Source organism: Colletes latitarsis, chromosome 2 (assembly GCF_051014445.1).
Source record: "Colletes latitarsis isolate SP2378_abdomen chromosome 2, iyColLati1, whole genome shotgun sequence".
In the NCBI taxonomy this organism is placed as follows: Eukaryota; Metazoa; Arthropoda; class Insecta; order Hymenoptera; family Colletidae; genus Colletes; species Colletes latitarsis.
Window position 1 is genome coordinate 16,301,670 of NC_135135.1, and position 26,842 is coordinate 16,328,511.

At 32.6% G+C, this 26,842-nt stretch overlaps 3 protein-coding genes across 18 annotated transcripts in view; all 3 read right to left on the bottom strand.

Moving 5' to 3' along the window:
• The window catches only part of Tomosyn (syntaxin-binding protein tomosyn), a 53,700-nt gene extending 50,464 nt beyond the window's left edge, over window positions 1-3,236 (bottom strand). For 5 of the 10 annotated variants that reach the window (XM_076783707.1, XM_076783703.1, XM_076783705.1 and 2 more), the window contains exon 1: window positions 2,616-3,236. In XM_076783707.1, the coding sequence (XP_076639822.1) occupies window positions 2,616-2,735 (120 nt within the window). In that variant the 5' untranslated portion in view covers window positions 2,736-3,236. The remainder of the gene's footprint in view (window positions 1-2,615) is intronic. The other 5 variants (XM_076783712.1, XM_076783711.1, XM_076783710.1 and 2 more) reach the window with 1 other exon arrangement.
• Window positions 3,237-4,824: 1,588 nt separating this feature from the next.
• Window positions 4,825-21,286, bottom strand: LOC143351838 (uncharacterized). Of its 7 annotated transcripts, none has more exons than XM_076783844.1 (9): window positions 21,138-21,284; window positions 19,495-19,518; window positions 18,652-18,994; window positions 18,100-18,417; window positions 17,115-17,334; window positions 14,571-14,615; window positions 13,780-13,908; window positions 11,761-11,817; window positions 4,825-5,268 (listed from the first exon to the last, which is right to left on the bottom strand). In XM_076783844.1, exons 2-9 carry the CDS (start codon window positions 19,513-19,515, stop codon window positions 5,253-5,255), a joined length of 1,149 nt encoding a protein of 382 aa, XP_076639959.1. In that variant the 5' UTR covers window positions 19,516-19,518; window positions 21,138-21,284; the 3' UTR covers window positions 4,825-5,252. The 7 variants fall into 7 exon arrangements, with proteins under 7 accessions (XP_076639959.1, XP_076639960.1, XP_076639964.1 ...); XM_076783845.1 differs by lacking the exon at window positions 4,825-5,268 and adding an exon at window positions 7,947-8,707 and having other exon boundaries at window positions 18,100-18,375; window positions 21,138-21,286; XM_076783849.1 differs by lacking the exon at window positions 4,825-5,268 and adding an exon at window positions 7,947-8,707 and having other exon boundaries at window positions 18,100-18,375; window positions 18,715-18,994; window positions 21,138-21,285.
• Window positions 21,287-23,183: 1,897 nt separating this feature from the next.
• Nst (phosphoglucomutase 3-like protein nst) lies at window positions 23,184-26,505 on the bottom strand. The gene is made up of 7 exons (XM_076783033.1): window positions 26,201-26,505; window positions 25,554-25,624; window positions 24,906-25,480; window positions 24,545-24,826; window positions 24,299-24,456; window positions 23,577-23,885; window positions 23,184-23,483 (listed from the first exon to the last, which is right to left on the bottom strand). The coding sequence occupies exons 1-7, from the start codon at window positions 26,293-26,295 to the stop codon at window positions 23,345-23,347; spliced, it is 1,629 nt and encodes a 542-aa protein (XP_076639148.1). The 5' UTR covers window positions 26,296-26,505; the 3' UTR covers window positions 23,184-23,344.
• Between the last annotated feature and the right edge of the window lie 337 nt (window positions 26,506-26,842).

The following is a 26,842-nucleotide window of genomic DNA, read 5'->3' on the forward strand; positions in this document are numbered from 1 at the left end:
CTTACTTTCGTAGAGTACGAGGTGGACGAAGTAATTTTAGAATTATTAAGTTAAGATTCCAATAACTATCGCTTGGTGAAATTTGTGGTTTCGTTGGTTTGGATGCGGATGGAACAGGATTATAATAATCCTTGTACTCATAATCATTTCCCCCGCTTGCAGTTCAGCACTCGTTAATAAATTTTGCATCAATTCAAGCGCTACAACTGATAACGTGGATAAACGGAATTGAATCATTGCTAGCGTAAACATAAACACAGCGGCACTCGCGAACAGAGGTCTTATCGTTACGACAGTCGGAACCTAACTGAGAATTCTTTCTTTGGTTTACGCATTTCTGACCTTAATGATACGTTCACTTGTATATTCATTTCAAATATTTAAGGAGGCATTTTGGTCTAGAAGGTCAATTTTGATATTGAAACAGTGTGTTTTCTTATTCTTATTCCTACAAATATGCAGTGGAGTATATTATGTTGCAATGGCAGATTTTCAGAGGCAGCGTAATATCTGAACAATCTTAATAACATGCTTCTTCGTATATTCCTATATGATAGCACCGACAAGAGACTAATGTTAACAAGTGTTTCTAAAAATATGTTCGCCTCTGTATACCTCTATAAAGTTACGAAGGCTTAACTATTTAACTCTAGTAGCTCCTAGCGTTAGTTCGTTCGCGAAACCTAATCATCTTGTGGCCCCCGGTGTAAGCCACATATCGGTATGTCCACGAAAATCGTCTTCATCCCGGTGACTTCCGGGTGTTAGCCTGTCACTGGTTTGTCCAGGAAAACCAGCTTATCCCGGAGCTTTTCGGTTTTATCTACCTGCACGTCGGTTTGTCTACAAAATTCCATTCTTATTCAGTGGCTTCTGGACTTAGTAAAACATCGGTTCGTAAACTCTCAACCCCAACTCGTAAGATATAATTTTATACTATGGCCCTAAAAAAAAAAAAATAACATTTACAGCGAGAGGGCAAATAATATTAAGTTTTTACTCTAACACCTACCACCTTCATCAGAACAAAAAACCGAAATAAACCTTTGAATTATTTTGTAAAATCATCGCCGTTTAAGGACTATGATTTTTCGTTCGAAGACTGCAAGACCAAATAATTTCGCAGGTTGCCAACCTCTGCTCCAAAACTTCCTGCACGCTTTTGAAAGTACTCGAGGTATTACGTACACATTGAAACTGACAAAAATTATTGTACGAAATTGTTTGTAACATATTCGTAATGTTCTTGCAAATATTTCTCTATATCAAATCAACTGAATAGGATTAAAATCGGAAGGTTGAGAAAGTAAAATCGTTATATCTCTCACACTTAAAAATTATTCCATTTTGCAAACCATATGTTCAATATCATTACTTGTAAATAAAAACAGAGTCTCATTTAATTGATCTATAATTATGTTTACTCCATCACTAAGATCTATGCTTTGTAGCATCATTTCTAAAAAATTCAAAGATCCCTCTGAACCCTCCATAGTCGAATTTATAGATTTTGCAGAAAATTCTTGGGTAACATGTTATTGAAAGTTTTTTCATTAAAATTCAATCTATTAAACTGAGACCCATTTGTAAAAATTTCACCCAGTCTGCAGAGGTCTGCTAACAATATTCTCTAGCAAATTTTAAACATAAGTTTTTATTATGTTTGGCAATCAGTAGCCTTGTTTTCTTAAATAAAACTAAGATTTGCTCAATCTCACTCATAGTTTCTCAACACTTAGTCTATTGCATAATTCAGTCTGAACTTTGCCACATAGTTACACAGCTGGTTTGAAGTTATAAACTCCAAAAATGCAAAAAAGAATTCAAAATTCCCTATTAATTGAACCAATCTTAGAAATAAATTATATAGCATGCATATTATTTCAAAAACATTTAGCCAAAAATGAATATTCATTGTATCTCTCTCATTTTACCTAAGTTCTTTGATCAATAGTAACATTTGTTCCTTGGCTTGTATTTATGAATTGATTTGTAGTTCTTATACTCTTGAATTCACAAAACCATAGTAACAGCAACAATGTCAAATAACCTATTAAATTATGAATTGTCTGTTGTTACAACCATGCAATTTAACAAAGTGTTGAGAATATTTATAACTTACAATTTATATTTGCTAATATAATAAAACAAAGATTGAAACAAGTAATGCGATACAGTATCAAATCACATTTGGTTAGAAACACATATCTATTGATAAATTGTTTTCTTATCTATTATCATTAATTGCTTTGCTTCTATTTAAACTGAATGTTTATTTAATAATATTGAAAGGAAAAATAATAATTTTCTGTAATATATTGATTATATGTATACATTCCTGAACACATTGACACCATTACAGTATCATATATTAATGACAATAACTACTCCAATTACATATTATTTTCTTTGATTTGACAATTGTAAAAATCTAGAGATAAAGCAGTCCAAATTATAGTATATCATTAATATAGATTAATCAAGTAAAAAATATACATTTTAAAAAGGGGGCATTGTACATTCTAAATAATGTGCTTTATTGTTTGCACATGTGTGTTTTATATTGTTAAAAATTGATACATTAAAAGAATCGAAGAAAAGTTAATACCACTGACCTTTTTTACTTGAAAGTGTTCCGGCCGTAAATTTTCGACGATTTCCTGATCAGGTTTGACGGGCTGAGGTACCGATGATCGGAACCCGTCAAGCACACCTTTAATTGTAAACTTCTTCATTACGGACCGAAGACAATACCTAGAGGATCACATGTGCAGCAGCGACACAAATTCAAGTCTTCCTAAATTTCGGAGCCAAGATACTAAGATTTTTAAAAGACTTCGATCGACAAAGGTACATACAAATTTTGTAATAGGAAAAAGTTATGTCACGCTCTAGTTACGTGTTCCTTTTTCGAGGAAAACTACCGATGACATCTTTGCGTACCAATGACAAATGTCACTTATCGATATTTCAGTCTTACGGGACTTCTACATTTTGACAGAACAGAGATGACGTCGAAGAAACACAGCACATTTTGATATCACAATACTTTGTAGAAATAGAAACGCACACGTAACCGTGGTTGTATGTCGGCGCGTTTTTGCAAACGCTTCGTGACTAGAATTGTTTTCGTAGTTAACGGCAATGCAGTGTTGTTTAACCGTGTCAGGATCAATAACTGGCAACAGGCTCATGTGGACTCCCGCACGGTCGCGAACGTATTCTGTGCGCAATCGTGAACAAAAACATTATGGCAGATGTTTATACCAGGTTCTTACGACTACAAAGATGGTACAATCAGGCACATCAATCCGCCCTTGCTTCAAAGGAAAGTCACCAGCATAGACTTCCCTATGCAACCTTCCATTTTTGCCACTAGAGGAAATTTAACAGTTTCCTTTTATAGTAACTTTACTGCATTCACTGAATTATCACATGTATTGGAGCACAGCACAATTTCACGGAATTTTTTAACCGTAAAAGAATAAAGGAATCTTTTCATTTACAGTATAGTGAATTTTCTTTGGTTAGTTAATAGCACTTAAATAATAATCCATCAAAACTTAAGTCTACGCACGTATAGTTATTGTAGTCGTATAATCAAGTAATTGAACTCGCATAGTTTTTAGTTACTAGCAATAAAAAAATTGTAAACCTCTTTTGGAGCTGCTAAGTCAGTGTAACCAATATGATTTTTTCAGTCATGCGTATTGAAAAACGCCTTTTCGACTAGTCTAGGAAATTATTTGAAAATTTTTGAAAATCTAATAAAGAAACTCTAGACATAGGCTTTCTGTGTCAGAGTATCCCCAGGCTTTCATCTTCATCTTCGTGATGGTTTTAATGGGTCATTAGTTATTCGATGGTCAACAATGATTAGCTTATGGTTATCGATGGTTAACAATTTTACCATGAAAGACATTGAATTTACTTTCATCTGTAAAGATTGGCTTTTTCTAAAAGTTAAAATCTTCGTTCAAATAGTCTCTTGCGAAATTTAATTTTTTTTTAGTACTGTTTGCAGATTTACACGTTTCTCTAAATATGTCTAAACTTGGTTAGAAAATTTAGGGGCACCAATTCTCAGATTATCTAACTTTTCGCACCATCCACTTTTCGTCGTACGCGTTCAACTTCCTGTTTGGAATTTTTCTTGACTCATTACTTATTCTGTTTTTACTTTGATACGATTTCACAATATATTGAACACTATTGACACTCGTTAATAATCTACGCAATTTTGCGATAACGTACTATCTTCAAAATTTCTTACAACAAATAATTACTCTTCTGTTGTGAGCTTCATTATTTTTCTATTTTAATTTCGATTTCCGCCTTTACTAACGATTTGAACATGTAAATGAATAGTTTCTCAAAGAAATAAACAAAAGAATAGAATGTTCTATTCATGGAGTTCAATTCAGATGAATGTGTTATTAATTATATAATTCATGAGTTAAAAAGTATGCACATGAATACCTGGATTTACGAACTCGAGTCGTGACTGGAAGATTCCAACCACCCCCCGATTGTTTTGGAACTCGAACGGCTCGAACTTGCTCAATATTTTGTGATCCAAACCGTAATTTTGAGTACTCGGACACTCTTCAAACGAATCTATGTTTAGAATTAGTAACTTTCTCAATAATCTTCGTATCAACGAGGTACTTAAACGACCCAATCTTGATTCAAAGTTCTACTGCATGTAAGGACATTTTCTCTTGAATCTTTTCTAAGAAAAAAAAAAAACACTTTATTGCACAAGTATCATTTATTATTGATTTATAAAAAATAAAATACGAAATACAATACTCCCCTAAAATATAGACGTTATAATAACTCTCGAAAAACTGCGCTAAATGAAATTGAAATACAAATTGTTTCATAAATAAACTCTCCTATTAGGTACAATTTTTTACATTTATTTAAAAATTATTCCTTTATTTTTCGACATTTTCATTACGTAGTATTACATAATATACATGTATTTATATCTTACAGTGAAATAATAAATATTAATAACGCATAGCAGTGCGTTAAATTCAAATGTTACTGTAAAAATATTACTTAACAAGAATAACTTTCGTTGATTCTGACATTGTTAGCGCACATGGCTACAATTGACATTTTTTTTCTTTCGCTTCTTCTTCTTTTTACGTCACTCCGAATGTCTTCCTTGACAGACAAAGTCTTCTTGGTATTTTTAGGACTCATACTTGCAATCTGAGTTCATCTCATTGTCCAGTGTGTCCTCATCCCACTTGTAATCTATTAAAAAAATTGTATTATTTTGTGCATGATGTTCACAAAGCCTGTGATAGGTATAAGCATACATATAATTTATAAAATCTTAAACTAAGTGAAATTTTGCACTTTAATATATCATTAGTTCATGTAAAAGAATGTATTCGCACAAATGTATTTAGTTCTAATTCCATCCCGTTACATGTTAAAAACTATAATGGTGCCGAAAATACAACTGTTAGTAGGTCTCGTTTAATGTCTACTAATACGATTATCGTTAGTGCCAGTAAGCCGTTCCGAATGTTTTTTTCTGTTATAATCCATAAAAATCAACAATTATGCAGAGAATTTTGTTGAACAATTAATTCGAATATATGTAATAATCGATATCACGCTACCATATAAATTAATATACATATAATGATATACACATTATTCGATTTCAGTAATGTACAATATACTGTATATAATACAGTATACAGTGTCCAAAAATTATAGATCCGAGTTGAAACATGCAAATTCCTCGTTGCAACGAACGTGGAATAGTCCAATGAAATTTTGCAATCTGAGCTTCCAGTTTCGAGATATAAACTATTCAAATATAAAATACAAATACACATCGACTACTCTCTTAGTGCTCTTTCGAATGTACTTCCGTAGACGTTAATTAAATTTTTGCACTTTTAATAATCCGTTCCACGTCAAAAACGCACTTTACTTTTATAATTTCATTTATTTTGCAATTGCATAGAACGGCCAACATTTGCCACAGTTGAAAAACCAAAATCCTAGATCGCAAAATGATTCAGGACATTCCTACTTCTACCAGCGCGAAAAACTTGCACGTTCCGCGGCTTGTTCTATTGGAATTTATTTAATAACACAACCAGATAATAATACAGATCCGAGACAACTAATAATTGCACGACACACGTTGCTAGTAAACGTAAAATAGAAAATTGATTAAGACGTTGCGGGTCGGGGAAACGAAATTCCAAATCGGCGCCATTACGGGGCAAAGATAAATTCGACTTGCAACACTTTTCGAACGAACCATCGGGCGCAAATAAAAGAAAGGGGAATCGTAGACCAATTTTATCCAGGAAGAGATGGAATTAGAATTGACGCGTATTAAATGCTAAAAGCAATCGCTATCGCAGCATCATCGCATACGGTATTTTCACAATCGACGATTATAACGTTTTTCTGCAGTTTTTGTACTGTCAATTTTTCAGTGTTCGCAATGATTAATATAGACGCAATGCGCATGAGCGCATCCCGTTTTCTTTTACTTCTTTTTTTCCTTTAACGAGCAAAGAGTAAAGGGCGCACGCGTTGAACATACCTTCTGTTTAAATTCAAAGCACCGCCAGCTTTGAGCGCAAACGCAATTTGTGGCGCGTTATCCGCATATCGAAGCTTGCACTATTCACCAGAGTGTCGCATCTACAGGCCACACGCATAGGTAAGCGACTTGATATCGTTTCTTCAATTATCGGACGTTGATATGCCACCAGGATTAGAGTGCGCTGCGCTTACGCGGTTCGTCGCACAATTCAAGATTACGCTGTCTGAGTACAAGACATGTAGATTCCATCAAAGTCCAAATGACGTTCTGCATTTCACCTTGCTTTTTCGAATTAATGCCATTCGCCGTGTTTTATTAACACAAACAGTTTCACATCGATCAGAACACTAACGGAATTCACCTACTTATTTCAAAAACCAACTGTTGATGTAAGCTCAAAGCTAAACGGTTTGTAATATTCGTACCTACCACGTGGTGGCTACTTCGACAGCAGAAATGTATACAAAATCGCACAATTAAAATAACACTTTCTTCCAAATAATTTTTCCAAATACTAAGGCATCATTTGCGAAGGGCCAATTATACATTATACATTCGTATTAGGTCGTCCCATAAGTTCGTGTCGTTCGACATTCTCAAATTCTCAGGGGATTTACGAAATTTCAAACATACCAGCATCAACAACTCGTAGAAATTTGAATGAAATAGAGATTGTGTCAAAGCCTAGACCACTTAATAACTGGAGATCAGGTATAAAGATTATGTAACAATCTTCAAGCTTATTAGTGGGTAAACAATTTGAAAATGTCAACGTTCTGAGAAACAGAGAAATAGAGGGTCAATGATGGTCACTTGCAGTTTTATGGTATGCGTGGGGTTCAACCACCATCGACGAATTAAACGATGAAAGTAGCGTAAGAATATTACAAAACGATTAATTTCGATCCTATGAATTCTATCATATTGTATTAAACGATACAAGAGTAAACGAATAAGGTAAAGCAATTTTGTAATGCAAAACGTCACCCAAATAATTATTATGTGTACCACATTTTGAACGCGCGCTGATTATTCCTAGTTGGTTCGCTGGAGAACGGTAAAGGATAGTCCGACTGAGAAAATCACATTTCACCTGATCTTGCATTAAAATGTCTTCGATGAGCCCCTTCTGTGTAGTGATTAATCAGCTTCGCATATTTTAATGAAGAGAAGATTTAGTAGCAGTCTCTTGCTTGGAAAGTACAAATAAAAGTGTGATCAAAACTTAAAGCGAAAACTAAAAGGCCTTTAGTAATAACGTGTGTATGATTGGATTGAAGTTCTATGAATTGTAGGCGATTTACAAGTAAACTGTAATAAGGTGAACGTACTTTAAAATATTTAGCTAAGAGACTTAAAGATGTATTCGTTTAAATTTTATTTTTCATTCCGTTAAGGTACATTGATAACTTCTGCAAACGCGTTTTTCTGCTTTATTAATGAACATTTAAAATATTATCCAAGTTCTTACGTGTAAAAAAAGATTATACAGCACTTTTTATTTAATAGCAGCCTACGTCACCATCATCTTGATCTAAATATTATAAACTTATAACGAAATCATCTATCCTATAGTGTAATTATCATATGACTTAAGATAGATAAAAGATAATTCAACCCACACCGTTTATAGTTGGGGTGGTACCACTACTAAAGAAAAAAACATAGGAAATATCAAGAAAAAGGAAAACTACGAACACAAATCGCACAAAATACCCATTATTTGCTGGAAAAAAAATGTGAACGACATATAAAATTCCTTGACTCCATATTACAATTTTCATGAAAGATTCGATTTTTCTTCTTCTTTAAAGTATCTTAGTTACGTTTCATTTCTGATTATGTTACTCATTGATACTTCTTATTTCTTACCGTACCTTAAGTTAGTGTTAAACATTAGATCTATCGTATCTATCATTATACATAGTATCGTATGTAATGGTATGGACTCTGTATTTGTCGGACGCAGGGCAGTTCCTAGGTATTCGATTCCGTTAGCGAACGACCACCACTAAAGAGGCATTTGTTTAAGGGTGCCTTTCGCGCATGCGCTTAGTATTTGCTTTAGTACGCTTTTAGTACCTCGGTGGCATCGCGTCTGCCGGACCTGGGAAGCTAAAAGGTCAAAAAATGAAAAATCGCAAAATTAATTTTTTCATCGTCTTGAGGCGCAAGAAGCTGGAAAGTATAAGATGTAACACTGGTATGCGCGAATTCATTCAACCGGAAATACTTTCTTTCGTCGACGGTTTAATCCTGTCGCTCGAATACTGAATGGCGCGACGGAAACCCTGATCGTTTCGGTATTTACTGTCGCAACGCATGTAACACACATTTCCCGAATGATACAACTTCCAGACCTGGTTAAGCTACTTGTGAAACTATCTTTCCCGCGATCTCAACTAATTTCTTCCTTTTTCTATGCTATGCAGACACGCTCACGTCGTTTAGGGCAACTATAATATGTGTTTTAGCCAACATCCTTTATACAGTTGCGGACGAAATTGAATAGACCAGCTAACGGAGATATCACTGAAGTTTAGTTGATATAGTACTGTTATCTACTTAAGTTATTTTATTACAGATGCTTATGTTACTTTATAGTCAATAGTTAAAATTACTATTTACATTTCTGTATAAATAAACGACAAATTCCAAACAAACTTTACAATTGCTACTTAAGCTTTGACAGAAAAGTTTCTCGACTTCTCAAGGATTTCTTTTGTCCTTTTTGTCAAGAGTTAAAACAAAGAGTTAAGTTTGTCAAATCGGTTAACCCCTTCCTGAGAAAATTTGTCTCATCAGTTTGGGTTAAGAGGAAACTCTTGGGAGAGTTTAAGAGAAGTTCTCTCAAGGAACCCTGTTGAGACGAACGTATATCCCATTTCGGTCGTCTCAATGACCGTGACCGTGACCGAAATGTACCAGTCTCGACATTTTTGTCCCTCTGCAATTGATAGATTTGCTTATTTACACAAAAATATAAATATTAATTTCAATAAGCTATGCACTGTAAGGATCTATAATAAAACTTAATATATAGTACTATTTCAACAAAATTTCATTGATAATTATTTCCCATTACTTGTCTACTTAATTTTGTTCGCGATTATACTTTCGTTATTTGTCTCTGAGATATTGTTATTCCCCGAGTGGAATAGAGTTAATATTCGACTGTTTTTTATACATATATTTGGAACTAATCCGTTTCTCTATCTGTGAAATATTATGACTGGAACACAGAAAATTACAAAATAATTAAAAATATACTGAATTAGTTGATATCTATTATCATAAATGTTCTCAAACTATTCCAAGTTATTCGAATCTGCAAAAAAGCCAACAACATGCGTTGAATATTGTTTCAATCAAACTTAATTGTACCAAACATATCCCCCGTAATTGAAAACTAAATAAAAAATTAAATCGAAAAATAGTAACTATTCTAAATAAAATTGACGAAAGAAACTTGCTGTAGTAAAATTTCTTGTGCAATGACTGTCAGCACCATCAATCCGGACAATTTTCTAACGTTCCTCGTGCTCCACATTTACCAGGTTACACCTCAATATTTATAAAAGTAAAAGTTCTTAAAATTGAACACACAGTATGCACGTTTACGTAAACCGTATTTCAAATATTAATTGAAGCATCGATCACGTCCAGGTCTGACAAGTTGTCACATGTTTAAAGTTATATCATCGCTGCATCCAAGCACCTGTCGTTATCGTCGCAAAAGCGTATTAAATACGATTTGAACGGTCGTTAATATTTCTGATCCACGCTGTGTACTTCCATCGTTCGAAAATAAAATTTGTCAATAACTGTTGAAAATTGTCTGTTACTTGCTCGATCACTTATTATTCTTTGCAACAAACGCAATAGGAATATCGCAACGCAATACTTTTTGCAACCGGACTAACTTTTTTATACACGTCTTGAAACACAATACACAGTTTTACAGCGCAATTTTGTTTCAAGATGAATAAAATACGTACGGATTGACAAGGGGAACGTTGACACGCATCTTTAGAACACATGCTACTCAGTGGGGCGCAGTGTGTCGTAACGCATTACGGTTCATTTGGTATCATCTACCAAACTATTGTCTGATTAGTCGCAACAATCTTCAATCACGTAAACGCTAAATTCGCTGACTTTTATCGCAGAGTACATAAAAGAAGAGAGGTAGCATCCGATAAAAAATTCTGTTTCAAAATATTACCATGTAAATTGTATTTTGAAGTCACTTTTCCTCTCGACTATCTAAATTTTGTCAGTTTTCAATCTCTTTCTTTTAATGAATAGTTTCATTAATGTATAATTAGATGTTCTTCGAATTCTTTGAACGTTCAGATTATAAAACATAAAAATATTCGATAATTCAACGGCATACTTATTATTTTATAGCATTTTTAACGAGAGTAGTATTATTTACAATTTTATAAGTATCAAGGTTCTCCCATTGTAAACAATATTGCAACAGATTGTAGTGTCGGTTACCAGTGACCACCACGGAGGTCAACGTTTTATAGGGAATCCATTTTCGTATTCCAGTATAAAGTTTTCCATGTTATTTATCATTATCGTCAATTTTTAAAACTCACCATTTATTAAAAACTAATACTTGACGGCTTGAAGAAATACATATAAGCCTTAGAGTATAGAGCATATTAAAATATGTTAGTGACTCCAAACATATGGGGAAGATTTCAATTACTACTCCTAACAGTTTCTGTGTACGATAAAACTCAAGTAGTATAACAAACTACCTCTGTTCTCTTTTACACTCAACATTAGAAAAGTCGCAGAATGGTTTCCTCTTATTTTGCACGATTATAGGAATCGATTATGTGTTGTTGCACACACAGATATACGCTTACTATATTCAAGGAACATACCCACCGTCGCGCTAAGTGTCACACCTTATACTTTTACAGAAAATGTTAACCCTATTTTCGATTCGCATGAAAACAAGAGTACACTGAGGATCAGCGTTAAACCGAATGAAGTACATTGCGCAAAAAAAAAAGGATTACCGTCGCATAATTAACGAACGATCACTCGCAGAAGTTAACATCGCTCTTCAACGCTGTGATGTCACTTTGGAAAACGCAGTGGTGTAAGAAGTATTATATAGTAAAAATAAGAGAAAGAATAAGACTTACCGTCCACCACCACGTGGAGGACCATACGCATCTGGTCTGTCGTATCCTTCAGTATAACTATAACAAAAAAAATAGATACTCTTTTTACTCCGTCCGAATGAAATTTTATTTAAACATATTTCTTCTTACACGCATAATAATAGTGACAATAAATGTGTACATAAGGAATCTATTACTCGTTCCAATTGTGGGACTTGTGGGATCATGTATATTGGATGCAGAGGCCCGTAATCTTTGACGATGCGAAGGCTGTTGCCTTTGTGAAAAACCATCTTGCGCCTAACTAAATTATTTCTACATTTTACCGTCGAACAGTTTTAGAAAATTGTGTGAAAGTCTTTAGAAAGAAATTAGCTAAAGCTTCCCTTAGCTAAAGGGAAGGATATTTTAACAGACTTTTAGCAGTTTTATTGTTCAGTCAAATTTTACAAATGTTTGGAACTGGAAGATTCTTATTATATCATACATTATACTTCAAAGAACCTGGACATATTTTTTTGGATAAAGAAAGCCTCGACCCAAAATTCTAGAGATACTGAAACTATGTTAACGCGATAACGCAAGACCCTATACTTGGCCTAAGTGCTGCTGCACTTTAACGCCCATAATATTGATTATGCAGTCCGTTGATTTTGACGTCATCGGGCGGCACATGCGCCTAATATCAGTGAATATATGAGAAACACTCAGGAACAATGATTCGTGCCATATCAGGGAAAAGTCCATAGCTCTGACACCATTGACAACCTTTTTGATTAGTATCAAAGCTGGTGGATTCTTGGTCTTTCATAGCACGAATCACCGTCCCCGGATGTACACGTGATTCAGAAACATAGTACTTCAATTGCACCTTAGGCGGTGCACGTAGTTTATTCCCAAAGATGACCTCCGCATCGTCATGAAATCTTTTTAGGCTTAAAATCCTTTCATCTCATGTACAGAGACCAATTCCACTTAAAAATGGATGTTTCATCAATTATTGTAACAGTTTTTGAAAAAAAATCAATATTAATCAATATTTCAAATTTCGGTTTATCGGTGTATCTATTTTTTTTTCAAGGAAATCGATTCGAACTACAAACAGGTGATGCAATTCGTTTTTAGTAGATCTTACGGAGAAGTTATTATAACAGTCACTCATCCATAATACTATAATATGATACTAGAAGAAGAAATGTGTAACAAATATTGAACGTAAAGTCAAATAACAGAAGATAAGAGTATGTATTTATATTGTTAAATGATACAATTTTTGCAGACACTTAACGCGTTGGTAATCGGCACCTCAAACTTACAATAGTTTTTAAATCGTTTACGATGGAAGAACTCTTTTTAAAATCTTAAATAACATAACGGTCATTCGGGATGCTATAAAATAACAAGTACGCCATTGAACCATCGAATATATCTGTTTTTCCATTAATAATTTTAACGAATATCTAGGACATCATTAGATATTGTAAAATGGCAGTCAACGTCTTAAACCAATCAAATTTTTTTATAGAGCACGCTACCAAAGATGGATCAAATATCTGAACCAACCAAATTAAACTGACGAGTCGAAAATCGATACATCTTTTGAAAGAAATAACTCTTACAGAAACTTGTGCTTCAATTAACTTTTTAATTATGTTAACAAAATGTCTTTCCTGAAATCTCAGTTGCTGAAATTTCTTCTTTGCATGACTGATAACATTATTATATCATCAATCCAGTCAGTGGCAGATATATCTAAAATGCCTTTTAACTGGAATATTTCTCTTTCTTTTCGAAATCCGTCACGTCCAATTTCGAAATTGATCAAAAATGTGATTTTCAATTTTTGTCAATTCCTATCCAGTAAGTCGCGATACAACGTTAAACCACGATACAAGTATGCAAAGGCAATTTTCAACAGTATGCTTATTTTTTAACTTCGCTTTTTTATCGTATAAAAGACGATAAGATAAGAAATATCTCTATTACGCTATACATAGAAATCGGTGCCAATTTAGTAATTAAATATCTATTTTAACTTACCCTCCACCAACAGGTGGATATCCACCACTGGGGACGGCAGGTCTTCTACTAAACATGTCTGCCTGTGGTCCAGGACCAGTGCTGTAACTAGGTGTCCCAGTGCTGTAGCTGGGTCCAGTACTCATTGGCCTATTAAATGGAGGAAGAAGCATATCGTTATCAAAGAGACTATATCTTCAGTTAAGGCGTATCTCCGCTAAAACACGAACAGATTCTGCCCCATTGAATAAGTATAAACAAGATACTGTAAATGTGCCAGTGCCCTTTGTTCAATCGATAGAGTTCTATCTTACTGGCAATATTCTTTTACTTAAAAGGAGTTTCAAAACTTTGCTTTAACAGAGAAGGGAAGAGAATCGATTAAACAAAAAGTATCGTTTGTGTCTCATTTTTATCTTTTTTAGAAACAGTATCAACCTATTACTAGAATTCTTACGATTAAAACAAGCCCGAACATTTCATAAATTAGGCTACTTTCAACTAGTTTGATAAATATAATATTAATATACATAAATGATTCGAATTAAAACGTTGCATGTATAACATCAAAGTTACAGGAAATAATTATTAAGTTTGTATATCTCATGATTATTTTTTATCGTGTCGGTACCTCTTTGAAGTACCGGAAACTTTGTCGACTGTACAGGAAACGCTGGGCATTTTTACATCCGTGAAACCAAACGTCTATCACTCGTGCGCATACAAAGAACAATGTAGCAAAATCTGTTCATGTCAGTATTCGTGTTTTAACAGAGACACACGTCGATGACTACTAAAACTCCCTGACTTACCCCACCCCTCCTCCCATCATGTTCTCAAGCCCACCCGGATAACCCCTGTCATACACAATTGGAATATGTTAACTTATTTTCACTCTATCCTGTACAATGCACTAAAAAGTTGTTCAGGCCTAATTAATCCCTTAATGCTTAGATATTTTTCAGATTTAAATCTTTGTTTTACATGAGCATTTTACGTATTTTTATTTAATTCGTTTCGTCAAAAAACAGTGTCTTGTGTACCGCGTTGATACTTAATACAGTGATAATGCCACAGTAACAATGATAGTAACAAGAAAAAATAACAATAACAACAAAACTGAAAATTATAAAAAAGAAAATATTAGATGTCACATCTTTATTATAGATCCCCCAAGTGGGCAATTCTAAATAATTTGGGGGCAACTAGAAAATTAGATCGAATATCTTTTTTGGATCGTGATTGCTAAGGGAGAAAATATTTGAGGTATAGGGGTGGGACATGATCTAAAAAATATTAGGAACCGCTGGGTTCAACAAACAAACATCGGTTCTGGGTGAGCATTAAGGGATTAATATAAGCTACGATAAATTTGCACACGTTTAAATAGTATGGACATCACAGGTTAGAATAAAAATGAAGTTTTGCTTCATAATTGATATGTTTGAATTTTTGTCATAAAATTCTTTTAAAACACAAATTTTTTTTAACAACTCGGCATTCGTACAATATATCGAGAACTACTATTTTTAAACTTCATTGATAAGTATTAATTTATATTTTGAATACCTGAATTAGTATCTAGAGTAATATCGTTAAATACAGTAAGCCCCGCTTATATGTTATTGAACGATCCTCCCTAGATATCAACGTATTGCAATGAACGAAACAAATTAAATAATTTAGGATACAAATTTAAATTTAATACTGAAAAAAAAGATCTTGCGATTTTTATTATCCTAATTGTTTTGCTTGCTACTATAATAGATGTGTTTGACGAAATAATAAAGACCAAACTACATCGTTATTATCGAGATTTTAATTGTTACATACATTTTCCTATCTAAACCACTGTACAAATATCTGTTTGTTATTTGTTTATAAAATACTTTGTTTTTCAATCGGAAACACTGCCTCCTGTCCAAGTTTGACTCTTCTATCTAAATACACAACATTAATTTACTGTAAAACATTTAACCAACGCTGAGTTATTTTTGTTTCACAGATAGCAATCATTTAAGTAATCATTTATACAGGGTATTCGGCCACCCTTGGGAAAAATTTTAATGGGGGATTTTAGAGGCCAAAATAAGACGAAAATCAAGAATACCAATTTGTTGATGAAGTACTGAATTTTTTTAGAACGATTTGAAATTTTTTAATTTTGTCGAAAAATTTCACAACTTCTCGAATTTTTTTCTAGAAAGTGGGTAGGATTTCGGGGGTATGTCTATAGACCAAAAATGATTATAATTAACCCCCACAACCGAAAATAATTTTTTTAGAACGATTTGAAAAAATTGTTTTTCGCCGAAAAATTTGGCCACCTACCCTGTCGATTTTTATTAAAAACTCGTTTTTCATTTTTAATAAATTTGTTTGATGTCCTACGAAAATTTTGTCTAATACTTTTTTGTAGGTACCCATGAGCTCTACTTCAGAAAAAAGTTTCATTGAAATATATTCACAATTGTAGGAGTTATGGCTGTTTGAAAATTGGACCATTTTTATGGGGTTTTTCTCATTTTGCGGGGTCAAGGACCAACTTTTCGACTATTTTTGCAATTTTTACATATTCTCCACCAAAATACGCCTAGTTTGCTTTTTTAAACATTAAAATCGTCCAATCCGTTCAGAAGTTATGACGTTTTAAAGATTCGCATGAAAATTCGGGCAGACATTTCTGGCCAGAAATGATATTTTCGGTAAGGAATTTTTTTCTCGAAAATGCGTAGGATTTCGGGGGTATGTGTAATGACCAAAAATGATTGCAACCGACGCCTGCAATCGAAAATAATTTTTTTAGAACGATTTGAGAAATTTTTGAATTTAATTGTTAATAACTTTTTAACGAAGCCCCCATCAACAAATTGGTATTCTTGATTTTCGTCTTATTTTGGCCTCTAGAATCCTCTATTAAAATTTTTCCTAGGGGTGATCGAACACCCTGTATAATTATGGTGTAAAAAAGAGTTTTTTGCTGCGTAACTTTTTCGTTTATAAAAATCAGAAGCGATTTGAGTAACAAATGATTTAAGTATAGTTAGAGGTCGTGTTTAGACTTGTTTTCAGCAGGGACTCATTACCACCAATCCATTAGTACTAATCTCGTAAAAACAAATGATAAATATACAAATTTTAATTTTCAATAGTGAATAACTTGGGACTATCGATATTATAAGACGACGGGTCGCTAGCGTTGTATTTTAAAAGAATGGCGAGAATGACTTTGTTATTTTTAAACGCATAACATATAGAAGGGACTTACTGCATAGTCACATATACTACTAATTGACTAATACCAAATCATGTAATTAAATCTAAAGTTGGAAATGAAAAAAAAAAGAATACTTTACCAGTGACTTTCATCATATCCTACATCTGTGTACCCTGTTCCATACCCAGTAGTGGCAACAGCACCACCACCGTTTCTCATAGGTCCAGTTGCAGTTCGATCATATTCATTTCTAGCTGTGTAATCAACCGTGCGATTTGCACCAAAATTATCAGTACGCCCATAATCCATAGGACCTGGTGCACCGCGATTAAAATCACCAGTCATTCCACCTCCTACCACTGTAAAATCACATACGATGTTTGTGTTAGGCCAATATTTTTCATCGTGTCCTCGCTACGTTCATTTTATTAATTAGCAAATGAAGTTCTAAACTCAGTTCAAATACTGAGTTAAAAAAAAAAAAGAAAAGAAAATTGTAGCTGCAAATATGACAAATATGTGTTTTCACTCTAAAAATATTTGTATTCGATATCTTTGTCTTCATAGTGAAATTGTATTCGTCGCGCTAGATCATGTTACTCATATGACCGTGATTACGGGTATCAGGTAAACAATGCGATTTATAAATAAACACATTTCATTCAGTTCATGATAGATTTATGTTTCAAGTGTTTTTATTTTCCAGATTTTGTTTACTAACTGTGTTAGACCCAATCACTTTGAAACATATAACTAGGTTTTACTAATAATGGAAAATTTAATATGAATTTCTCCTTTTCAGATTTCTTTAAAAACAAAGTGTATATGCAGTCTTTTGTTGATAATGTTAAAACTAATTATGCATGTTGTCCGAAATCAAGGGTTAATTACGTTATATGATTAAAAATAGTCAGGACAAGGTTTTGTTTAGATATATTCTAATAAAAATCTTATCAATTCAATAACAGATGAAATGGCGAAAAAGACTTCGTATGAAATATTTAGTATTGCGTTACGTTACAAACAATTTTACTTTAATATAACAAAAATGCATTTAACTGCAAAGGGTTAATTATGAGTACCACATAATCTGAAGTTAAGAAAACATGTATCAAAGTAATTACCGTAATCTGTTCTGGCTCCAAACTCTGCAGCGCGACTATAGTCTGCAGTTCGGCCGTAATCAGCAGTCCCGGTTGGTCCATATCCTCCAACAGCTCCGGTCGCCGGTCCATATCCTCCTCCCATTCCTGGCGCAGTTGAAGTGTAACCCATCGCCGCGTTCCCCACATTTTGGCCGTATGCTCCGCGGTCGGTGTATCCAGTGCCGAAGTCTGCTCCACGTCCACTAAAGTCTCCAGCGCCACGATTGTAATCGGTGTACCCCGTTGCGACGCCACCTGCAGCAGATCCATCGTAACCAACGAGTTGGATCGGAAGAACTGTAAAGCATGCCGAGACATCCAGTTGGTATTTTAGTCTGTTTTATAAACGTGTATTAGTTTCATTTACTATTTCCTCATTGCAAGTTTCATTAAACGTAATATTTGATAGAACAGTAATTATATTCTCAAATAAAATTTACCCAATAATATAAAAGTTATACGGTATGATCATTAGCAATGAGAAAATAGTTTTATTCGGATAAAATATTATATAAAAAAGTATATACAAACCTCTTCTATCATTGTAAGGTCCTGGACGAGCGTCTCTACCACCGTCTCGTCCTCCTCTACCACCTCTCATTGGTCCAGCTCTTCTTTCTCCGTCCCTGCGTCCTCCTCCCCCGCCGCGTGATTTGCCAGTAGACTGTTCCACGTTGATCGTTGCCCCTTTGAAGTTGGAGTTGTGGAGAGCTTTGATCGCTACAGCTGCATCTTCCTCACGTGCCATGTGGACAAACCCATATCGATTCATGACATCGCATTCAGTTACCTCACCAAAACGTGAAAATAATTGTCGCAACTCATCGCTGCGACAATTTTCTGGTAACCGACCCACAAATATTTTTGTTTTCCTCTGGAAAATTGAAATATGCGATTAATAATATTTCGTTCTTAGATTTCTGTATATAATCATGTAACATGTGATACTGAATGAAGTTGTGCAAATCATACACGAATTTTACATTTACTTTGTGCCTCTAAAATCGATCATACATTTGTTTATCAAAGGTATGGTGTCTGTTTGAGAATTTATGTTGCTCAAAACAGTTTCTGTTATTACAAAAATCACATGATAATGATTATGTAATGTTATTGAGCTAGTCAACAATACTTATTTAATGTCAATATACAGGATAACAAAAAGAGACTGTCTTTCATTGCCCTGTATAAAATAAATATAAAATATATAAACACAAAATTTAGGATAATATGTTACATACCTACATACAAATTGTGGGTTTAACATACGTTAATACTTTATATAAAATAGAAAAGTGTGTACGAAAAACGAATAAAAAATTGATGAAATAATAGAAAGTAATAAATATAATTAACTATTAGCATTGTTCTTACCGGTTGATTGGATGAAACCATTTTCTGAAAATAAAAAATAAAGTACTATTAATTATTATTTTATATTTATTATGATTTTGCTTTTAATTAATTTCACTTTAAAATTAACATGTACAATACTTCTACAAATTGAAGAAAACATACTCTAAAATCACTTAATTTCAACTAGTGCTAATTGTTTTAATGTGCAATAATCTTAAAAAAGCTGGTCTATGCTACCACAAGTGCACAGGGGTTATTGCTAATCAATTTGCACATTTAACTGCATCCTACCAATTAGAAGTCAATGCACAACAATGCATTTGTGGCAGTAAGGACAAGTTCTTTCTTTAGATCTTGAAAATACAATTCTTGTCAATATTACTATGAATTGTAAAAATACAATTATATGTAATATTTATATAATTTTCAACAAAACTTGAATAGTTTGCATTGTTTAAAACTCATATTGTTTATAATATATGTGATAATTTAATGTTCCTAAATGAAATTTGATAATAATGTATTCTTAAAAATATTACAATATCCATAGAAGAAAACATAAGCAATATTATTTACATTTTTTAAAAGCACATTAGAATACAACCATTTCTATTTTATTTCTATTGAAATTTATATTCTAAATAGTATTATATATTAATTTTCATATAATTAACATTCTATACATCAAAATTAAAGCCTGTGTGTTTTGAAACTTTATTTTTAGAAAACATAACTAATAGTTAAAGGAAAATAAATAAAAGAGTGAATTAACAAATAAACTGTTGAGAAAGAATTAGTACTAGCTTTTCATATTGATGTATTTTACTTGTAAATTATTTATGTTCAAACATTTTAAAGAGTATTATAGATTTATTTTTTAAAATGAATTATTTTGTTTTTGTAGTACTTAATTTTCATGAAATTGCATGCTAATTCCGTGATTGGCATTATACTTAGCCCTATTTGTAAATATATAATAATATGTGAAATAAAATCAGGAAGGGAACAAATAATAAATATTTAAAATCCTTGTGTATGCATTCAAAATTAAGTAATACCTTTAGTAGAAATGGTTACATGTAAGTATTAAATATGTACATTTCCTTGAAATTTCCTGAAATGGAGAAGCTATAGCATTTTGAGAATATTATTAAGTACATAAAATTTCATTATAAAAACAGATGTTTTAAGATACAAACAAAACAATGTTGAATATTTTACCAAATAATTGGAAATCAATACTTTTATCGCACGAAATTAATTATGAAAAAAGTTGTAAATTGTAAAATTGATGTAAATTAAAAAAAAAAAACTATTCGAAATGTTGTGGATGCTTGAACCAGTAAACGTAGAAGACGCTTATGCATTGTCGAAAGCCATGGAAATTATTTTTTTGTGATTTGAAACGAAAACAAATTTTTATCTGACGAACCATGATTATCATTATTATAAGGTGTATAATTATATGTTGCGTATTAAAGTATGTGAAGCTAATATTGCAATACAAATATACAACGCGAAAGAAATATTTAACGACAACCGGCCCTTGGCGTGCCCTAGTAACTGACGATATGCGAGTCTCTTCGAATATCAAAACGAAAATCTGTTTGTGATTCTTTTCGATGTCGAATATTTTATTACAAAATTACATTACTACTTACATGTTGTTGCGACGTTTTGGCGAAATTAAATTAAAGGAAAAAGGGAAGAAACTTTCGTGACGCTACAGCGAAACGAGGTACGAAATGGCGTCAACGAATTCCACCTTGAACACTTTTGACGGAAAGCGATAAGGTATATGTTGTGCATTGCCAGTCTTTGTTCATTCAACGAGAAAGTCACTAGATTATTTGTGCATCAAGCATTGTAACGGCATTTTAGAGATTTCCTTGTAGAACGGAAACTGTGCACCACAATATGTCGCCGTGCACTAGCACCATCTGGTGGTGGATATGAATAAAACAAGACGTTGCATAAAATCACAGCCATTTTCATTTCTAGTTGTGCCAGCGAGGAGGGAACATCATGCTACAGCGTCCGCAGTTGAATTTGATTCTAGAAATTGTAAATTGATTTTTTAAATAATTACATACAAAATAGTGTTAAGAAATCGAATAAATATTGCAATATTATATGCTTTATTGCATTTTTCTAAATACTTATCGAGATATTTTTGAATAAAACTCAAGCATAAATTCAGATCGCGTGGATGTAATTTTAACGGATTTTTTCGATAGTTTCATGCAGTAGGCAGTAACCATTTTAAATTATTGAAAGACATATTACTTTCCTGAAAAACATGTAATTTAATTTCATAGTCGATTACAATTTGGATATTAAGTAATAAAAGATTATTCGTATAATCAAATTCATAAAAATAAATTATAAAATTCGCTAATTTAATATTCTAATACTCTGAAATTACAAATCTTATATACAATGTAATACAATTACTTTGAATCTTTGAATATGATTTTCAGCAAAATAAAGACTACAAGTAGTGAAATATTTCGTAGAAGTCTAATAGTGAGAAATAGCAGCAATGGCGTCAACAGGTGGTAAAGATGGCTTGTCTAACAGAAATTGCCCCCAACGGATGTACATCGGTAAAGTACTTCAGAAAAGAAATTGCATTACAAATGAATTAAATTATACGGGGATAATATAATACGAATATAACGATAACCGACTCTTGGCGTGCCCTAGTAATTGACGATTTGCGAGTCCCTTCAAATTTTAAAATAAAATCTGCCTGTGATTTTTTTCGACACCGAATATTTTATTACGAAATTACATTATTACTTACGTATTTATTAATTGAAAGAAATATTTGATTAAACAAAATAATTGAAAGAAAAATGGAAGAGACTTTCAAAATGAGGTACAAAATGGCGTCAACAAATTCCATTTTGAATACTTTTAACAGAAAGCGATGAAGTACATGCTATGCATTACTGGTTTTTATGCATTCAATGAGAATCATTCATTGAATCAGATCAAACATTGTAACATTTGTAACGGCATTTTAGCCATTTCTTTTTAAAACGGAAAACACGCATCAGCGCCGTCTGGCAGCAGATATAAATAAAGCAAGACATTGCATAAAACCACCGCCATTTTTACTTTTAGTTGTTCCGACGACGCAATTTCGCGTTTCTCTATTCGTGTCCGATCGGTCCGGTGCATGAGCTGGTTACAATGTTTGACAAAGAATTTATAGATTGCCTAGACTAACCGAAGAACAACATCCGAAGGCCATGATTTCCATCCTTTGCAGGTTATGGTATCGTTTATAATTATTATGCCTAAATATAAAAATTGGCCGTCTCGGAAATGTATTTCGGAAAAGAAATTACATTTCAAATGCGCAGCGTCGCGAAACACAAGGAAAACACAACTTTAGGGTCTGGGTACTTCTACCTAAAATTAGTCACAAATAGTGCAAATTCATATTTTCCAACGCCCATCGCCTAATATTATGTGATCTATGATATAGATATTTAATTGTGGTGTGTGTATATGTGTTTGTGTGTGCAAATTTATACATTTACAGAAGAGGAAGTGTCCTTTGGAACCAAACTTAATCTGTGTACAGTTATTGTGACTGTTATTTTGTACTTTGTTTTTCTTTGTAAAGAGAATTGTAATTTAGGCATGATCATTAATATTGTTCATACTAGGTCTAATAAAAGTATTTGATGGTTTGATAATATTTATTCATTTATATGGCAGTTGTATACATGGGTAGAAAAATTGCAGGAATTTTTTAGCACCTTGTATTCATTATACTATAATCTGTATAAATTATATTTAATACTCTGTATGTAAAAATATATGTAGCTTATATAAAATAGGAATAGTGAAGGAACTATACAAGTTGAGGTTTAGGACCTATTCCACCAGCATAATCGTAGACTAATAATGCTACATCTAGAATCAGTCTGTTAAGATCAGTCAGATTTTCACATTCTCCATATACTCGTACCACATCTTCAGTTCCAGATGACCTGAAAAGAAAATTTTCAGTGTATGGGAAACTAGAGCTCACTTTGGACAGGGCTTGTGGAAGATTCAATTATAACTATGAAATGATAGTGTACCTGACAAATGCACGACCTTTCTTATACTGTGACACTACTCTATCAATTTCATTTTGCAATCCTTCAGGTGTTACACATTGTCTTTCTGCATCAGTTGTTGTTACAATATTTCTATCTCTAACTTTTACTGTCAATTGTTTGTTTGGCAAATCTTTGTAGTTTCTTTCCCAATCTATTATACTCCAACCTTTTGCATGTAAAATTGTTTCTACCAGTAACATGTCGCTAAAAGCGTCACCAACTGTTTGGTTTATCATATCACTCATATTTGCTAACTTAGAAGCAGCTGCTCTTTCAGTTGCAGATAATCTGTCGAGTTATAATACATTTTTATAATAAATATTCACGTATTTAGACAATTTACTGCATATTATAATGTTTATCGTATGCAGTATTTATTCGTTAGCAACGCTAAGGACCGGTGTGATTTATATATATCGTAATAACGTAAACCACACATCGCCATGGGAGAAGAGAACCATAATATTCTCTTCTTGTTTTCGGTCATACCGAGTTATTATCGCTAGATCGCGTCTGTAGCCTCCAAACAAAACCGTTAACTTGTCCTTTTCTAAACTATCCCTGTCTTTTACAAACGGGACGAGGGATCCTTCTCGTGCCCAAGTCTGGTATAAACTAAACTGCGTTCTCAACGAATAAATACTGCATCATAATAAATAATGAATATTGTTGCTACCATAGTACGTTTAAATAAAACTTACTCCGAATTTTTAGCAACAGTTTTAAGTGTTTGAACGACAGTATTTTTGAAAAGCACAGTACCATGCCCATTTGCTTCAAAATATATCCCTATGTCAAATTCTAATGCTTTTTTGTGCAGATGTTTTACACCAGTTGGCACACATGCAATTGGGATTTGCTAAAATAATTGCAAAAATGATACATATAAAATATAGAGCTTTATTTATAGTCTTCTATTATTTAAAAAGTTAATCGATTTAACATACCAGTAAATTCGAAATGTAATCGGTAGAACCACCGTTAGCGTATGCTGTTTGTACTACACCAAGTTGAAATGATAAACGACTTTCTTCTAAAAGTTCTTTGAAATACCCAGCAACAAGTGCTGCTATTCTATCACCATCCAAAAGATGAAATTTACTATTTTCATCTAGATAAAAGTAAATTATTCTGTCTGCATCACCATCTACAGATACACATCTAGCATTTGATTTAAGATCAAAATTTATAGGTGGCACCTGTTTTACTTTAACATAATCAGCTCCACACTACAATAAATGTATTTTTCAGGTCATTAAAATACATTTTAATCAATTTAGATTATTGATATTAGAATTGTAATTATACCATGTGATTTAATTTTCCATTTCCATCATTGTATATGTGAATAATTGTTGAGTCTAAATATTTCTGAAACTCTTTTATAGCAATGGCACCAACACCATTAGCTGCATCTAATGATACTTCTGCTACATACTGTCCATTATTAACCTTATTTTGTCTTATATGTTTAAATGATTTTGATAATTTTTCATAATAACCATGTAATGTAGGTTCACCATAACTGCCATTAGAGTTTGTACATACAACAAGATAATGCAATTGAGGAGTTGTAATTACACCAAAATCTTTTACAATTCCATTTAGAGCCTGAACTCCTGCAATAGCAGCAGTTAATAACATAGGGCTACTTTCTCTAGTGTCCCTACCAATTATTATAGTTGCATTTGTAGACATATCAATATTTTGTTCTTTTATAATTTGTTCTACTTTAGAAATCAGATTTGAATCTTCTACATTAGCTAAATTGGTAGCAATAGATTCCCAAGATACTTCTAACATTTCACCAGCTGGGTCTACAAGTTTCACACCATTGTCAGATTCAACATTATGACTTGCAGTAATCATTATACCAATTGCAGCTATAAAAATATTAAATAATTAAAATGAAATCCTTTGCACATATTCTTATATCATTTTTGTAGTGGCATATACCTTTTTTGACCTTAGATCTTAATACTGCTAAAAGTCCCATTCTATAGAGGACATGTCCAAGAATATCTGCTCTAAAATATAATTTGATAATATGTACAAATTTATTCTATATGATATTTGAGTTATACATTTTATTAAATAATTAAATAATTAGGGATTACAAGTTTTGTATTTTAAAACATGAAGTAGTGAATATCCAAAATTATGGGTTTGAATTTCTATATTTTTGTGGTACAGTATGTATGTCAATGATGTATCTAAAGAAATTCAGTTTATTTACTACATGTATCAGTGATATAGTTAAAGTGCATTCTAGTTGCTGGTAGATGATCAGGGAAAAGTTTCAGATTAGAAAGAGTTAACATGTCACTGTGATAGCTTTTTATATGTACTGTAATGTTTAAATTCAATTACATTTGGTACTGGACTGTAGTTACACTCTATAGAATTAGATGAAAGTATTGAAAAAATTATGAAGATGTTTTATTCTATCAAGGTCCAAGGAAATTAAAAAAACTATTAATTTTCAAAATTAAAAGAGTAATGATATTATAATAACCATAAATCCATTACTATTTCCTAATTGCATATTTTTATCATAAATTTCACATTATATTGTTAGTAAAATATAAAGATGAAAGACTTACTTTGTTCTGAAACCGGCAGTTCCATATTGAACATGACCATCGTACTTTTTGCTATATTCTGTATTAAGAATATGTTCCAATTTTGATGATTCCATTATTTATTTTTCTTTTATGGAAACAAACAAAATTGACACATATGCAACACCACCTGTTACATTCACTGCTCAGATTGAATGCCACGAAGTGAAAGTTAGACTGATTCCAAAGGTAAACATATGTTTATTAAAATTTACAATTTCTCTAAAAATGAAAACATATGTCAAGAACTATCCATTAAAAATTGTAATCTATCATTGCGATAAAATAATTCTATGAGATCGGAAATCTCTTCCGGGAAGAGACGCTCTAGGGGATTATTCCAAGGTTTAGTGATTGATTCTGAAGTGTTGGCAACCATTTTGTTATCTAGTAGAATCTATAAAGGCGCGGAAATTAAAGGAACTTTCTATATTCCAGTTTACCAGTCAAGCTTAGTCCTCTTCCCCTGTTTAGAATATATTTTACACGGTATGAATCAAACGAAGGTGTAGTATTTATGAAAAGAAAATAATGTTATTTGTAAAAAATAATGGTATATTTCCGATTATGATAAATAAAAGTATACAAAGAAAATAGATAATATACGAATGATCGCATAATATA

Excerpts from the sequence above, each read along its gene's own strand:
- LOC143351838 (XM_076783843.1), bottom strand. The coding sequence starts at position 19,515 with ATGGTTTCATCCAATCAACCG. Across the intron at positions 14,616-17,114 it reads GGATATGATGAAAGTCACTG|GGGTTATCCGGGTGGGCTTG; the intron begins GTAAAGTATTCT and ends TGTGTATGACAG. Across the intron at positions 8,708-11,760 it reads CCTCCACGTGGTGGTGGACG|CTTCCCAGGTCCGGCAGACG; the intron begins GTAAGTCTTATT and ends TTGACCTTTTAG.
- Nst (XM_076783033.1), bottom strand. The coding sequence starts at position 26,295 with ATGGAATCATCAAAATTGGAACATATTCTTAATACAGAATATAGCAAA. Across the intron at positions 25,625-26,200 it reads ACTGCCGGTTTCAGAACAAA|AGCAGATATTCTTGGACATG; the intron begins GTAAGTCTTTCA and ends ATTATATTTTAG. Across the intron at positions 25,481-25,553 it reads AAGATCTAAGGTCAAAAAAG|CTGCAATTGGTATAATGATT; the intron begins GTATATGCCACT and ends ATATTTTTATAG.